The sequence below is a fragment of the Suncus etruscus genome, chromosome 14, assembly GCF_024139225.1.
Source record: "Suncus etruscus isolate mSunEtr1 chromosome 14, mSunEtr1.pri.cur, whole genome shotgun sequence".
In the NCBI taxonomy this organism is placed as follows: Eukaryota; Metazoa; Chordata; class Mammalia; order Eulipotyphla; family Soricidae; genus Suncus; species Suncus etruscus.
Window position 1 is genome coordinate 80,185,291 of NC_064861.1, and position 16,486 is coordinate 80,201,776.

Sequence of the window (16,486 nt, forward strand, 5' to 3'; positions counted from 1 at the left end):
TACAACAGTCAGATTAAATATAAAACTTCCTCTGTGTGTTTTGTTCCCTTTTGGAAAGTAGTATAATTCAGTGTTTGCAAAAAAATCATCTACAGGTATGAATCTGGTCTTTATGGGAAACATGCAACTAGTGATTATAACTCTGTGGTGATGCAGGTATTTTTTTTAGGTATTTTTTATTTAGCTAATCTTCCACCTAGTTTATTTCTGTGCATATGTATTGTTGATGTACCACAACGTATGGCCTGCAGTGTAGGAGTTTGATCTCTTTGTTGATATTTTACCAGCTGTAAAGCAGCAGGTCTAAGGGTGGAATGTAATCTTGTCTGAATTACTGGCATGGTGTTGACTCAGCCCTCTGTGGAGCATGTGTGCTGTTTGCTTTCCTATTCTAGTTCTTTCTGTCACACATAGCATGACAGTTTCTCTTGGCTCTCTAGATTAATATAGACTGAAAAGACCTGTTGTTTTCTTCTTTCATTTTTGATTTTTGGGCCACACCCGGCAGCACTCAAGGATCACTCCTGGCTCTGCACTCAAAAATCGCTCCTGACAGGATCGGGGAACCATATGGGATGCTGGGAATCGAACCTGGGTCAGCCACATGCAAGGCAAATGCCCTACTCACTCTGCTATCGCTCCAGTCCCAAGACTATTTTGTTAGTTTTATTGTATTGTTTTTGTTGTGGGGCCACACTGGGCAGAGCTTTGGGGCTTTCTCCTGGCTCTGAGCTCAGGATTCCTCATAATGGTATTTGGGGACCCATATCGAAGTGACAGAGATTGAGCCTTAATCAACTTCATATAAAGCAAATGCCCTACCCATTGTGGTATCACTTCAGCCCCTTGTTGGTTTTATTTTTTAAGTATTTAAACTTTTACTGTAATTTTTATGTTAAAACAGTCTAACTTAAAATTTTAGTTTAGTACATGTTAGTTTCAATATGCCTTTTTTTTTTTCTTATATTGTAATTCAATCTTCTCAAAGCACTTTCTGCATTCTGGGCAATGTCTTCTGCATTCTCTAGTTCTCTGGAGGTATAGTCAGGTCTTTGTATCAAATTCTAGTCTTTTGGTTAGGTCATTATGTAATGACTCTGGAATTATCGTAAGAACAAAAAAGCAGGTTGAGGACACTTGGAACCCAGTGTAATTTTAAAGTATAAGTATTGAAAAGAAATGATGTAATGACTGAAATTTTTAGCTGTCAATTCAGATCTACTTTATTTTATTCACGCTAGACTTTTAAACTGGTCAGAAATAAGTGTTAAAAACCCTGGAAATATTGGCCATTAAGTGTGTATGCATTTCATTTGTACTTGCAGAGACAGAAAGATGAATTGTTTAGGGAGTTTGAACAGAAAATGACTTAATGTGACAATGAGTATATTGATTGGAGTAAAAATCAGAAGGTATTCTGGGAGAGGGTGTCGATTGGGAATTCCCACATACATAGAGGTTGAGAACTAAGACCCTGCTCCTAAGTGGAAGAATTAAAACCAAAAAGGTGAAGCATTCTAAATAGTGTTGAGTTAATCTTCAGTAATTGTTGTGTAGAAAATAATGACTTTTTTTAACTTACAGTACAGTAACGTTAAACTAAAACTTTAAGCTAAATTAATAAAATGTAAAAGTCATTAAGAAAGAGGGGTCATGGGCCCGGAGAGTTAGCACAGCGGCGTTTGCCTTGCAAGCAGCCGATCCAGGACCAAAGGTGGTTGGTTCGAATCCCGGTGTCCCATATGGTCCCCCGTGCCTGCCAGGAGCTATTTCTGAGCAGACAGCCAGGAGTAACCCCTGAGCACCGCCGGGTGTGGCCCAAAAACCAAAAAAAAATAAAGAGGGGTCAGAGAGAGTACATTGGGTTGGACATTTAACTTGCAAGTAGCCAACTTGGGTTCTATTCCCAGCACCAAATATGGTTTCCTAAGCATCACCAGGATTGACCCCTGAACACAGGAGCCAGGAATAAACCCTGAGCACTGTTGAGTGTGATTCAAAAAACAAATATGTAAAAAGTCACTAAACAGAAAAGATATTCTTATAATATCCATCTTAGTCACAGATACCGTATATATTCAGGAGTTGGAAAATAGTTTCCACCATCACAGATTCCAGAAAATGGATTCATTCTAGCTCCTCAAAATTTTCTGCATAATTCATAATGCTTTCTGGACACTTGAAGGCAGAACCAAACAAAACCAGCAAAGTTACTGATTGTATTCAGCAATATGACTTCTAATTTGTTCCAAAAGTTTTCTCGGGGCCGGAGAGATAGCATGGAGGTAAGGTGTTTGCCTTTCATGCAGGAGGTCATCGGTTCGAATCCCGGCGCCCCATATGGTCCTCTGTGCCTGCCAGGAGCAATTTCTGAGCCTGGAGCCAGAAATAACTCCTGAGCACTGCCAGGTGTGACCCAAAAACCACAAAAAAAAAAAAAAAAAAAAGTTTTCTCATAATGCAGAATTCTGATATGGACACTTGCTGATTGAAATTCAATTAACATTTAGGATGTATAAAGGTGAACAGATTTTTTTTTTTAAATGTAACTGCCAAGGGTGAAATTAGGTCAGATTGCTTTCTTCTTAATCCTTAAATAAGATCTAATGTGCCATAGAACTGAACAGATGTTTTAAGGATTGGAATTCCTCAAAAGGTAGAAAAAACTGCTTTTTTAAGCCCCTTTTGCCTGTCCCTGGTTAGCACTGCTTTCAAATTCTGCTACTTCCAGCCAGTTTCACAGCTGCTTTTCTGCCTTGGATATTGCCTCGCTGCTTAGTGCCACTGGCTACCTTACTTGTTCCTCTTGTCCCTTGGCACTGGTCACTAGTGGAGAAGACTGTGAGGTTCCAGGAAGGTTGGGTGGAATTTCTGTCTGTAATTCTGCTCCATCACTCTGGAAGGAGGATACTTTAGTAAGAAACTTGTATGATTCTTTTGGTTTTAGTTTGGTCATGGTGAATCCCACAGGCTAACTTAATTTGGAGTCAGTATTCCTTCTGGTAACTTGCCTTACTCTTGAGGAGGCAGTGCTCTGAGCCACAAGTGGGGAAAGTGCAGCACATGAAATGTGTTTAGAGAACTGAGAAGTCTGAGATTCAGTCTTATTCTGATGCTCCAACTCCTACAATTGGATTGAATTGTAGAATTATAGACTGAACAAATAAAGTGATTCTTGCAGAGTAAGCCATCGTGAACTATCTATATGTGAACTACCTTCCATTAAAAAAAAAAAAAAAAAGGGCCCGGAGAGATAGCACAGCGGCGTTTGCCTTGCAAGCAGCCGATCCAGGACCAAAGGTGGTTGGTTCGAATCCCGGTGTCCCATATGGTCCCCCGTGCCTGCCAGGAGCTATTTCTGAGCAGCCAGCCAGGAGTAACCCCTGAGCAACGCTGGGTGTGACCCAAAAACCAAAAAAAAAAAAAAAAGGAAATGTAATGAAACTTGACAAAAGAGTTCCAAAAGGGCCTAAGAGATAACATAGAAGTAGAGCAATTGCCTTGCATGCAGAAGGACGGTGGTTTGAATCCCGGCATCCCATATGATCGGTCCCCCGAGCCTGCCAGGAACAATTTCTGAGCGTAGAGCCATGAGTAACCTCTCAGTGCAGCTGGGTGTGACCCAAAAACAAAAACAAAAAAAGGAGTTGCAAAAGATTTTTGTTGTCAATTTTTTATGTGTGAGAACAACCATAAAACACTAGGGGGTAAAGGTTCAGTAATTTAGACGTTCTGTGATCAAGTTGTTTTCCAAGTGTCCAGTTCTTGTTTTTATTTGGTTGAGGGGGGTTGGGGTGATGGGCCTGGGAGGTGGTGTGTGGGGGTTGTATTGTCAGGAGGTCAAAGGCAGTGTTTCTGTAAGAACAAAGCATAAGTTCTAGCCTACTGAGTTAGAGGAGCTGTTTCTATGACACTCTTGCTCTGACTTAACAGAAAGAAATGCAGGAAATCAGAATACCTCTAACTGAGATTAACACCAGAATTCAGGGAGCAGCACTCTCAGAACAATATGAGCCAGACCCTGGCTGGTTAGCTCAGTTGGTTAGAACAGCATGAGCCAGTACCAGGAAAATGCACTTGAGTATCTTACATGATTATTGTAGATAGTACTTTTAAGTATATGTAGGTATAATTACTTAATAATAGTATATTAATGTTAATAATAGCATAGTAATGTACAGTCTTAAATGTGAATTTCCTTCTTTAATGGGCTATTCCATCAACTAACCAACTACTGATGTGTGTCAGTTGAGCAGGTTTCTTCTGTACTGACAAATGGTGTGTGCAGCAAGTTCTGTTGACTCCTCTGACTGGTCTGTCAACTTTGTTTCATAAGTCTGGTAATAGGACATACAACTATGTTAATGACTATGTTACCCACAGTGTTACCAAAACAACCTGTTTCTCACATCAGGGGTGTGTCTCCATAGTAGATCATACCTTTTTGAACTTGAGTTCCTGGGTTTTAGTCTTGAACGAGGCACATAATTAGTAAATAATAACCTCTTTTTTTTGGGGGGGCGGAGGGGGGTCACACCTGGCAGCTCTCAACAGTTACTCCTGGATCTATGCTCAGAAATTACTCCTAGGGCCCGGAGAGATAGCACAGCAGTGTTTGCCTTGCAAGCAGCCGATCCAGGACCAAAGGTGGTTGGTTCAAATCCCGTTGTCCCATATGGTCCCCCGTGCCTGCCAGGAGCTATTTCTGAGCAGACAGCCAGGAATAACCCCTGAGCACCGCCGGGTGTGGCCCAAAAACCAAAAAAAGAAAAAAGAAAAAAGAAAAAAAAAGAAATCACTCCTGGCAGGCTTCAGGACCATATCGGATGCTGGAATTCAAACCACTAGCCTTCTGTATGCAAGGCAAATGCTCTACCTCCATGCTATCTCTTGGGCCCGTCCTTTTTTCTTTTTTTTTTTTTTTAATTACTTTATTTAAGTACCAGGGATACAAAATTGCTCATGATTCAATTTCAGTTGTAGAATGTACACCACCCTTTTTACCAGTGCACAGGAATGTCTTCTGTGGTCTAATGACCTCCTTTTTGTTTTTGTTTTTGGTCCACATTTGGCAGTGCTCAGGGGTTTCTCCTGGCTCTGCACTTAGAAGTTACACCTGGCAGGCTCTAGGGATCATAAGAGATACCGGAGATTGATACCAGAGATTGAACCCAGGTTGGCCACATGCAAAGCAAATGCTCTACCCATTGATTGGACTGTCACTCCAGCCCAGTCCTTTCATATTCTTTTGTTTGTTTGTTTTTCCTTTCATAGTCTTAATCACATGATTTTTACTCTTTTTTTTTAATGTTGTATAGACATAGTTGGAATTGTGAGGTGCTTTGGTTCAGCAGGAACTCTTAAAAGATTTAGGGTGATGGTGTCACCTAGAGTTCAAATGAAGGGTGAGAAGAATGGAAGTGGAGGAGGGTGGGCAAGACATCTGAAGGCCCATTTGAACATTGGGGTTTGCTGCTTGGTTGTGAAGCCTTGATTTCCAGACAGATTTATTCTAAAGCTTGGTGACTTTAATTTTCTATGATTTCAGATTTCTAATTGTTACTTTCTTTCAGATTTATAGTTGAAATTTTATTGGTAGTCCACAACCTAAAAGTCGTTGACCCTTATTTTCACAGGTATTGGGAAGATGTTTCTTGACAGTGGTGCAGGTCCACTTCCAGTTTTTGACGCAAGCATTACAGAAAGTTCAGCCAGTGGCTCACTCTTGTTTTGCTGAAGTTGTTGTGCCAGAGAAAAAGAACAGCGGCAGTGGCAGCAGCTTATCTGGCATGGGCCACACACCCGAACTGGAGGAAGCTGTGCGATCCTGGCGGGGTGCTGCTGAGGTAACCGACTTTGGAAAGATTACCCTTTGCTCAAATAGGAGACGCTCCAGGGGGCCTTTGACTATTGTGTCTCCAAAGAACCATTTATTTAGAATTGTGGGTTTTGAAGTGTTGGCTCCTTCATTTAAGGAGTATCTTGGCAAGTGCCTGCTTTGTGCCAGGCATGTATCAGGCCCCCAGGGTGCCTGCCTGTACTCAGAGTCTCTGGAGAGGACAGGTTTACAAATGTCACATTTAAGAACTGTGATAAAGGTGTGCAGGGGTCCAGAGGAAGGGCTCTCCTGCTGGGAGCAGAGCAGCAAAGCTTGGATGAGGAAGGAGGGAGAAAAACCTGGCCCGAGATCTGGAAAGAGGGGACTGGCTGCTCAGGGTAGGTGAGCTGATGGTGCTCAGGGGCTATTTGACTGTGCTGTGGAGTGCCAGGGAGCAAACCTGGGTTGCCAGCATACAAAACATGCACGTCTACATTTTGAGCAGTTTCCTTAAGCCTGTAAGTTAGGATTTTAGGACTAACTTAGTATTCCTTTTTATAGATTAAAAGGTAAGTTTAGTTTAAAAATTGATTATTGGAGACCAGAGAAATAGTACAGCATATGTAGGATACTTGCATTGGCATGTGGCTGACCCAGGTTTGATATCGGGCATCCCATATAGTCCCCTAGGCACCACCAAGAGTAATTCCGAAGTGCAGAGCCAGGAGTAACCCCTGAGCACCCCCAACAAAAATATATTTAAAAATAGATTATTATTATTATTATTATTATAAATAATGATTTATTGTCTAACATCTTTAAATCGCTTCATAATAAAGGGTCAAAATTTTTTCTTTTCTGGGATCAGAGTGGCAGTACAGCATGTAGGGCATTTGCCTTGCAAGTAGCCAACTGGGCTTCAGTGTCTAGCATTTCATGCTGCCCTCCAAGCCCAGTATGAGTAGACCTGAACACAGAACTAGGAATAAGCCCTGAGCACAGTCAGGTGGGGTGCCAGAACAAAACAAAAACTCTTCATATCTTACAAATCTTTAATAATATATTTAAATGTGATTTTTCTCATTGTACATTCTCTAACTTCCCTTCCTGCCCGTATCTCTTTTAGTAGTGGTAATACTTACTCCCAGCAGTGTTCAGGGGTCCCTGTGATCTCCAGGATTGATCTTCAGGTTCACATATGCAAATCATGCACCCTGGCTCACATTGTCTTTTTTTTTTTTTTTTTAATTCAGTTTGTCTTTGTTTTGTAATGTGATCACAGCCCATGGTGCTTAGGGTCATTCCCAGTGGTGCTATATATTTTCTTTTCTTTTCTCTTTTTGGGGCACACCCAGCAGTGCTCTCAGGGTTTACTCCTGGCTCTGCACTCAGGAATCAGTCCTGGCAGGCTCGGGAGACCATATGTAGTGCTGGGATTAAACCTCAGTTGGCCACATGCAAGGCAAACGCCCTCCTCACTGTACTATCGCTCTAACCCCAGTCTTCCTTATTTTTTTAAATAGAGGCCATCCATTCTTGTAATGTTTGGGCCCCATGTGTACTATCTAACTCCTATGCTCCTGTACTTTTGTTGTTGTTGTTATTGTTGTTTTGTTTTTCGGCCACACCCAGAGATACTCAGAGCTTACTCCTGGCTATGCGCTCAGAAATTGCTCCTGGTTTGGGGGATCATATGGGATGCCGGGGGATAACCACAGTCCATCCTAGGTTAGTCCTTGCAAGGCAAATGCCCTACCATTTGCGCCACTGCTCCAGCCCCATCTTTTGATCTTTTTTTAATGTTGGGAATGGGGAAGTGGTGTTGGCCGCACCTTGCAGTGCTCAGGGCTTCCTCTATGCTCAGGGATCCCTATTGGCATTACTTGGGTGACCTTATATATAGTACAGGATAAGGCAAGAGCTTTAACCTATTTTCTCTCTCTCTTTCCCCATCTCGCAAACCCCCCCTCTGGGTTGGACTTTTTTCCCCTATCCTTTTTTCTGATGTTTTGGTGTGTGAGTAGCCCTGCTACTGAGTAGAGCCCAGGCTTTGTGTGTTGGGGCTTCACCATGTCTGGCTAAGAAGTAGATTGTGTCCTTTTCTTGTCACCTGTGTCACCCTGGGTGCCAACCCCTGATATTTCAACATATTCTTCTCCAGGTCACCACTTGGCATCATTTATGCTTCCGAAGTTCCTTGACCCTGTCTTCACCCACTCTTCTTCTCTTTTCTGTTTCCAGCCAGTGACCGTGTCCCACAATACACTGAGTAAATGAAGTTACCTGACAGCAGCCCCTCTTTTTAACGTCATCAACATGGCTCCCCATTACTGTATCAGACCTTCTCTTTCATTACTCCCCACCCCATTCTAGCAAGGAGGCTCCTCTCCTTCTCTCCAGGCCCTCCCTGCCCTGACTCTTTGTACTGGTGTTTTTTCACCCTCCTCCTCACTGTACTCCCTGCTCTACATGATCATGCCTGCCCTTCTTTTTCTCTGCTCCCTTGATAGCCAGCATCAGGGACCCTTCTCACCCTTTATTCTTTCTTAGGCAGATTATTATAAGACATTTCAGGCATATAGAAAATGTCACTCACACACAACTCATCTGTCAAATGAATCTTTTTTTGCACCTTTGCTCAGGCTTTATATTTTTACTAGGAAAGCACTGTTGCAGTTGATTGTGCTTTCTTTCTCTCATTTATTTATATTCTTTTTCCTCTAGAGAGAACTGCTTTTGAGTCTGAGTGTGTGACTTCTGTGCACTTTTGCATATTTTATATTTTTTATTCCCTATCATGTTATCCATAAATAATGAGATTCTTTTGCACAATATGAAACATTGTATAATGGCATCATTCAGTCCCTGAAATCTGGTTTCTACTCCTACACAAGATCAAGAACATGCCTTCTCTTGTAAAAGTCACTGGTACTTTCCATGTTACCAGTTCCAGGGAACCCTTTGACTATTGAGCTGCTCCTGGCAACACAAGCCCCAGAAACATTCTGTGCATCCCAGAGCTAAGCTTTTCTAAGGACCCTTTTCCTTGTAGATCTCTCTGTCTGCTCCTCTACCTTCTTTTACTACAACTGAGGAATTTGTTTCTCAGGACTTTAAAAAAACTGCCTTTTGTTCAGGGTCTACAAATATGTTTGACCATCTAATTCTCCTTTGGGCCCCAAGCTTTATTAGCTCCTCTTCCTTCTCTTAGTTCTCCAAGTGATGAGATTTAGGATGAATTTTCCCCATATGTCCATTTTCCAAACCTTCTCCATTCTAGCAAGAAGTGTTCTCCCTCACTGGGTCATTCTGCAGGAAGCCTGAGGCTTCTTCCAGCCTCTGTGTCATGTATGCATCCAGTCTGTAAAACAAATGAGCAGCGAGCAGTGGTCTCATTTCCAGAGTGTTATCCCAGATCTGTTCTTTGGTTTCCATGGCCACTATCACTGTGGTTATTGTGGGAGTCTTACGCTTCTGATAACCTTTCTCCCCTCCTTGCCTTGTCATCTTTCTCTAAATTTAAAATGAATGATGTAGGACCAAGAGACAGTACTCCAGGGTTTAAGGTGCTTGCCTTGCATGCTGCTGACTGGTTCATTTTCCAGTGCCACCTGATCCCCTTATATAGGTGCAAGAGGAGACTCTGAGCACCACAAGGTTTGGCCCAAAACATACATAAAAATTAAAAAAGGGAAAAGGAGATGAGTGATGAAGGACCAAGATGTAGCTCAGCAGTAGCAATTCCTTGTGTGTTTGTGTGTTTGGCCCTGGATTGCATCTCTGGCATAAATAAACAAAATGTGAGGCTGTTTCAATTCAGAGTTAAGGTGGAATAGTATTTATATAAATTGTGAAACCAGGGGCTGGGCGGTGGCGCTAGAGGTAAGGTGTCTGCCTTGCCAGCGCTAGCCTAGGATGGACCGCGGTTCGATCCCCCGGTGTCCCATATGGTCCCCCAAGCCAGGAGCGACTTCTGAGCGCATAGCCAGGAGTAACCCCTGAGCGTCACCAGGTGTGGCCCAAAAACCAAAAAAAAAAAAGAAAAAAATTGTGAAACCAAAGCTTTGGAACATTAGTGCCAAAAATGTGGCTCATTGGTAAAGTATATACATTATATGCATAAACCTTGGATTTGATTCCTGGCACCACAAAAAAATTTTTTAATACAATTATAAAGTTAGGGGGGCCAAAGAGATAGCATGGAGGTAGGATGTTTGCCTTGCATGCAGAAGGACGGTGGTTTGAATCCCAGCATCCCATGTAGTCCCTCCGAGCCTCCCAGGAGCGATTTCTGAGCTTAGAGCCAGGGGTAACCCCTGAGCTGCCGGGTGTGACCCAAACCCTCCCCCAAAAAAGAAAAGAAACTATTACAATTTCTATACTGACCTAGAATAATGAAAAATGAACAGAAAGGGGGACCAAGGACATAATAGCTTAGCAGTCAATTGCATATTTTACACATTCTGGGGCCCTAGGTCAATTTAGAAAAACATGTCCCCTACCCGACACCTTCAAGTGTTTCCCCCAGATGTGCTAGAGTCCTACCAGATATAACGGTGATTTCCCAGCACATCTTTTTGTTTGCTTATTTGTTTTTGGGTCACACCAGGTGGTGCTCAGGAGTTAACCTCCACAGGCATCTCGGGGTTCTGACCTGAGGACTAAGACACTAAAGGCGCGTTTCAGACCGAGTCTGACGGTGCCTGTCAGACTCTACGAGTCATGCATCTCATGGCCGGGCACAGCCTGCAGGGACCAGGATCGCCTGCATGGACAGTGGGCACTGGAGTAACTCCTGGTGATAATCTGGGAATTTGATCTAGAGTCATCAGGATGCAAAACAAATGTTTTTTTGGGTTTTTTTTTTTTTTTTTTTTTTTTTTTTGGTTTTTGGGCCACACCCGGCAGTGCTCAGGGGTTACTCCTGGCTGTCTGCTCAGAAATAGCTCCTGGCAGGCACAGGGGACTATATGGGACATCGGGATTCGAACCAACCACCTTTGGTCCTGGATCGGCTGCTTGCAAGGCAAATGCTGCTGTGCTATCTCTCCGGGCCCAAAACAAATGTTTTGATCCCTGGACTATCTCTCCAGATGACAAGTTATCTCTTGTTTTTTTATGGGGAGGTAGGGGTACTCCCAACAATGTTGAAGGTTACTCCTGGTATAGTGCTGGGAGGACTCACAGTGATCTGGCGACCACACAGTTCCAGGGATGGAGCCTGGACTCCTACCTGCAAAGTATGTACTCCATACTCTTAAAACATCTATCTATTCAATTATCAGTCCCCACACTGAGGATTTTTGTGGGGGAGCTATACCAGTGACGCTCAGGGGGTTATTCCTGGCTGTACACTCAGAAATCGCCGCTAGCTTAAGGGACCATATGGGACACCGGGGGATCGAACCGCAGTCTGTCCTGGGTTAGCTGTGTGCAAGGCAAACGCCCCACCCCTGCGCCATCATTCCAGCCCCACACTGAGGATTTTTAATGCAGAGAGATTAAAAAACTCTTTTTTTTGTTTTGTTTTGTTTTTTTGTTTTTTGGCTTTTGGGCCACACCCGGCGGTGCTCAGGGGTTACTCCTGGCTGTCTGCTCAGAAATAGCTCCTGGCAGGCACGGGGGACCATATGGGACACCGGGATTCAAACCAATCACCTTAGGTCCTGGATCGGCTGCTTGCAAGGCAAACACCGCTGTGCTATCTCTCTGGGCCCGAGATTAAAAAACTCTTATCTTTTTATATATACAAATTTTCTGCACATAAATATGTGTGTATAGATATCACTGGTTTCTAGTTTATATACATATATGTATATAAATAATAGGTAATCAAGTTATTGTCCAGGGTTTCTAAGAAAAAAATGATACTATTTAGATTCCTGATTTGAAACAAACCAAAAAAATTGCATGATTTGAACTTACTTACTTACATAATAGCTTACTTCATAATACAGACCCAGGATGTGTGATTATATCTAATATTTAGTTGGCTTCTTGCTCTATCATAAGTTGTTTGTTCTTTTTGTTTTTTTTTTTTCCAGTTTATTACTGTTGAACATTCTTATTTACCTCCTGATCATTTACTTGTAGGCAACCTCTAGATTAAGAGAAAAAGGCTGTGATGGTCGCCTGGCAGGTATCGAAGTTCAGCAACTCTTCTGTTCTCAAAGTGCAGCAATTCCTGAGCACCAGTTGAAGGAGCTAAACATGAAAATTGACAGTGCTTTGCAGGCAAGTTTTCCAGAACTGGTACATTGACATCTGAGGGATAGGGTGGAGGGAGTTAAAGTTGTTATGCTGAACTAATTGGCAAACATAATTAGTAATTGGCCTGAATTATTTTAATAACTAGAAATTTTAATTTGTTTTTATTGAAGTATCAATTTATAATTCACTGCATAATTTGACTCTTAAAACAATTTTTTTTGGCAGGCATATAAAATAGCTCTGGAAAGTTTAGGCCACTGTGAATATGCAATGAAAGCTGGCTTCCACCTGAATCCAAAGGCAATTGAAGCCAGTTTGCAGGTATGGTTTTCCTTCTGCAGAGTTCTAGGAAGCTGTGACTTGGCAAGTGTTGCTTACCGAGTGAACCAGTGTCCTGACAGACTCCTCTTTCCCTGTTCACATCTTTTCCAGGGCTGCTGCAGTGAGGCTGAGGCACAGCAGACAGGGCGGAGGCAGACGCCCCCACAGCCCATGCAGTGTGAGCTCCCCACTGTCCCTGTGCAGATAGGGCCCCACTTCCTGAAGGGGGTGTCCTTCAACGAGTCGGCTGCTGACAACCTGAAGCTCAAAACGGTAGCTTGCTTCCAATTCTGATTGTGGATTTGAAAACAGGGCTGAGGGTGTAGTTCAGTGCAAGGACACTTTTGCCTTGCGTGTGTCAGGCCTTCCATTTGAACTTAGTGCTGCAGGGAAAATTGGGGATGGAGAGGAAGAGAAAATAGAGCTCTTCACCTGTGGTACAGATGAAACCTGCACTGCAGTTAGGACAAGCAGCTATAACCTCCTTAGAGAACTAGTATCTAAAAGCACATTATGGTCCTGCTTTTACTGAGACCTTTAGTTAGTTAGACCTTTAGTTAGTTTCTTTTTGTGATTTTACTGTTTTGGAGAGCACACTTAATGTTCTCAGTGCTTGGAAACTCAGGGCTGTTCCCAGTAATATTTAAGGATGCTATGTAGTGCTGGGCTTTGCCCATGCAGATCTTATGCTGCTCCACTTGAACCACGTCCACAGCCACTAAGATAAAGTTTCTTTTTTTTTGTTTTTGGTTTTTTTTTTTGGTTTTTGGCTCATACCTGGCAGCGCTCAAGGGTTACTCCTAGCTATATGCTCAGAAATCCCTCCTAGCAGGCATGGGGACCATATGGGATGCTGGGGATCGAACCTGGATCTGTCCCGGGTCATCAAAAGAAAAAAAAGCCTGATCATTAGACCATCCAAAATAAAGTCAAATAGGGGCCAGAGCAATAGTATTGTGGGTAAGATGCTTGCCACAGCCCAGATTGGATCCCATTTGCTCCAATTAGTAACACAAGCACGGCCAGGAATGATTCAGGACCAGAAGTAATCCCTGAGCATCATTGGGTGTTAAAAAGAAAAATGTTAAGGAAAGGATTTGTTCACTTTGTGTGTGTGAGTGTGTGTGTGAGTGTGTGTGTGTGACATCAAACTCAGCCTCACACATGTGTATCTTCTCTATCATTCAACAACATCCCATCCAAAGTTGAGGTTTTTGATCAGTATTGTTTTACCAGATGGTTTTGTTTCCTTACTTAGAATGAGTTTATAATTTAAAAATTTTTTAAACAGTTCGCATTAATAACTTGTTAAGTAATGCTGTATTTTGTACTGATACAAAAAGTATCTGTATATATTAACACACATGTATCAAGTGGCCTGAGTAGTAATAGTCCAGGGGGTAGAGATCTTGTCTTGACCCTCAGCAATTCCTTTGAGCACTGTCAGGAGTGATCCTGAGTACAGAGTAAGGAGTAACTCCTGAACGTAACCCAAAAAAACACCAAAAAAATCAAAGACCCACACATGTATCTATATGTTTTCCTTCACTATAGAAGTTTGAAAACATTCCCAAGGCTATCATAATAACGTAAGAATGTAAAATGTTGGGCCCGGAGAGATAGCACAGCGGTGTTTGCCTTGCAAGCAGCCGATCTAGGACCAAAGGTGGTTGGTTCAAATCCCGGTGTCCCATATGGTCCCCTGTGCCTGCCAGGAGCTATTTCTGAGCAGACAGCCAGGAGTAACCCCTGAGCACCGCCGGGTGTGGCCCAAAAACCAATATATATATATATTGGGGCTGGAGACTTAGCATGGAGGTAGGGCATTTGCCTTGCATGCAGAAGGACAGTGTTTCGAATCCCGGCATCCCATATGGTCCCCTGCACCTGCCAGGAGTGATTTCTGAGCATAGAGCCAGGAGTAACCCCTGAGCACTGCCGGGTGTGACCCAAAAAGAAAGAAAAGAAAGAAAAAAAGAATTTAAAATTCTTTTAAAAGCTAACTGCTTTTCTTTGGGTGATTGTTATATACTTATAAATACATTTCTTCAAACTTTCGAGTCTACCATGACTTTTCCTTGAGGTATGAGCTTTTTTCTTCTCAATCTGCAGCACACGATGTTTCAGCTGATCAAAGAGGCAGGCTGCTATAATGGGATCACACCTAGAGATGATCTCCCTGTGACCGAAGTGCTGAACCAGGTGTGCCCATCCACATGGCGGGGTGCCTGCAAGACTGCTGTGCAGCTACTGTTTGGCCAAGCTGGGCTGGTGAGTGAACGAATATGTATATTAAGGGGTTCAAGAGAGACAGATCAAACCTTTGAGGATATTTGGGCAAATGTGTGAAAATACTGAACTTTATTTATTTTTTTTTTGGTTTTTGGGTCACACTCGGCAGCACTCAGGGGTTACTATCTCTCCGGCCCCACTGAACTATTTAAAAAGTCTTCATTGTGGGCCAGAGTGATAGTTCAGCAGGTAGGACATTTGCCTTGCACATGGTTGACTTGGGTTTAATCCCCAGCATTCCATGTGATGTCCCGAGCCCACCAGGAGTGATTTCTGAGCACAGAGCCAGGAGTAACCTCTGAGCACCTCCGAGAATATTCCACACCCCAAATTAAGTCTTCATTGTTAGAGTCTAGACCAGATTTTAGAGCAGGTTGAACACTTGCCTTGTATGGGTCCAATGTAAGTTTTATCCTAGGTACCACGTATGTCCCCCAAACCCCTCTGGGAGTGATCTCTGAGCACCCCCTAATAAGCAAAATTAAATTACCAGTTGGTTTCCTTTCTTTCTTTCTTTTTTTTTTTTTTTTTTGGTATTTGGGCCACATCCAGCGCCGTTCAGGTGTTACTTCTGGCTCTGTACTTAGAAATCGCTCCTGGCAGGCTTGGGGACCATATGGGATGCTAGGAATCAAACCCTGGTCTGTTCACGGGTCTGCCACATGCAAGGCAAATTCCCTGCCGCTGTGCTATAGCTCCGGCCTCACCAGTTGGTTTTTATTTGACTCTCTTGATCCAAATAATCTTACGTATTTGATCTCACTTTCTTGACTACCTTTTGAAAAGATAGACTTTTGGGGACAAAAATTACAGTACAGAGGCTACCCTTACAGGTGGTCAACCTGGGTTCGATCCCCAGCGACCCATATGGTTTTCCAAATACCACTAGGAATAGTTTCTCTGTGCAGAGCCAGAAGTAATCCCTAAGCATTGCTATATATGTACTAAAAACAACAGTATTAACAACAAAAATCCCTGAGTAATAGTACACAGCCAACCCAGGTTTGATCACTGAACCCCAGGTTGTTCCCCCAAACCCAACAGAAGTGATCCCTGACTGCAGAGCCAGGAATAATCCTTGAACACTGCTGAGTGTGGCTCTCTCCATCCCACCCCCTTCATAAAAAGAAAAAGAGTATTTCAACCTGAGATAAAAGCAAACTGACTTGAGGGGCCAGAGTAAAAATGTAGTTAGTAGAGCATTTGCCTTAGACTTGACTGACTCGTGTTATCTCCTGGCACCCCATTTAGTCATGAAGCCTGCCAGAAATTATTTCTTAGCACAGAATCAGAAGTAATACCTGAGCACCACGTTTGTGCCCCAAAAACCAAAATAACTTAAAAAATTGTTATTATCAGTGATTATTTATTAAGAATAAATGTTTATTTTTAAATTATAAGCTAACTAGAGATTTTAAAAGTTAAATAATAGGGCCGGAGAGATAGCATGGAGGTAAGGCGTTTGCCTCTCATGCAGGAGGTCATCGGTTCGAATCCCGGCGTCCCATATATGGTCCTCCCGTGCCTGCCAGGAGCAATTTCTGAGCCTGGAGCCAGGAATAACCCCTGAGCACTGCCGGGTGTGACCCAAAAACCACAAAAAAAAAAAAAAGTTAAATAATAAAAAATAGCATTTTTGGAACTGGAGACATAGCAGGTAAGGAACTTGCCTTGTATGCATCAACTCAGGTTCAATCCCAGATAGTCCTTCAAGCCATATCAGGAATAATTCCTGAGTGCAGAGCCAGGATTAACACCCTGAGCATCACTGGGTGTGCTCAACAAATGAAGTAGATAATAAATAAAGTATAGGGGCCAGAGAGATAGCATGGAGGTAGGGTGTTT

General features: G+C 42.8%; 1 protein-coding gene across 1 annotated transcript in view; it reads left to right on the plus strand.

The window, feature by feature from the left end:
* GARRE1 (granule associated Rac and RHOG effector 1) overlaps positions 1 to 16,486 on the plus strand; it is a 67,294-nt gene that overhangs the window by 14,131 nt on the left and 36,677 nt on the right. The window contains exons 3-7 of the mRNA XM_049786566.1: positions 5,637 to 5,846; positions 11,912 to 12,052; positions 12,254 to 12,349; positions 12,461 to 12,622; positions 14,462 to 14,620. Of these exons, the coding sequence (XP_049642523.1) occupies positions 5,637 to 5,846; positions 11,912 to 12,052; positions 12,254 to 12,349; positions 12,461 to 12,622; positions 14,462 to 14,620 (768 nt within the window). The remainder of the gene's footprint in view (positions 1 to 5,636; positions 5,847 to 11,911; positions 12,053 to 12,253; positions 12,350 to 12,460; positions 12,623 to 14,461; positions 14,621 to 16,486) is intronic.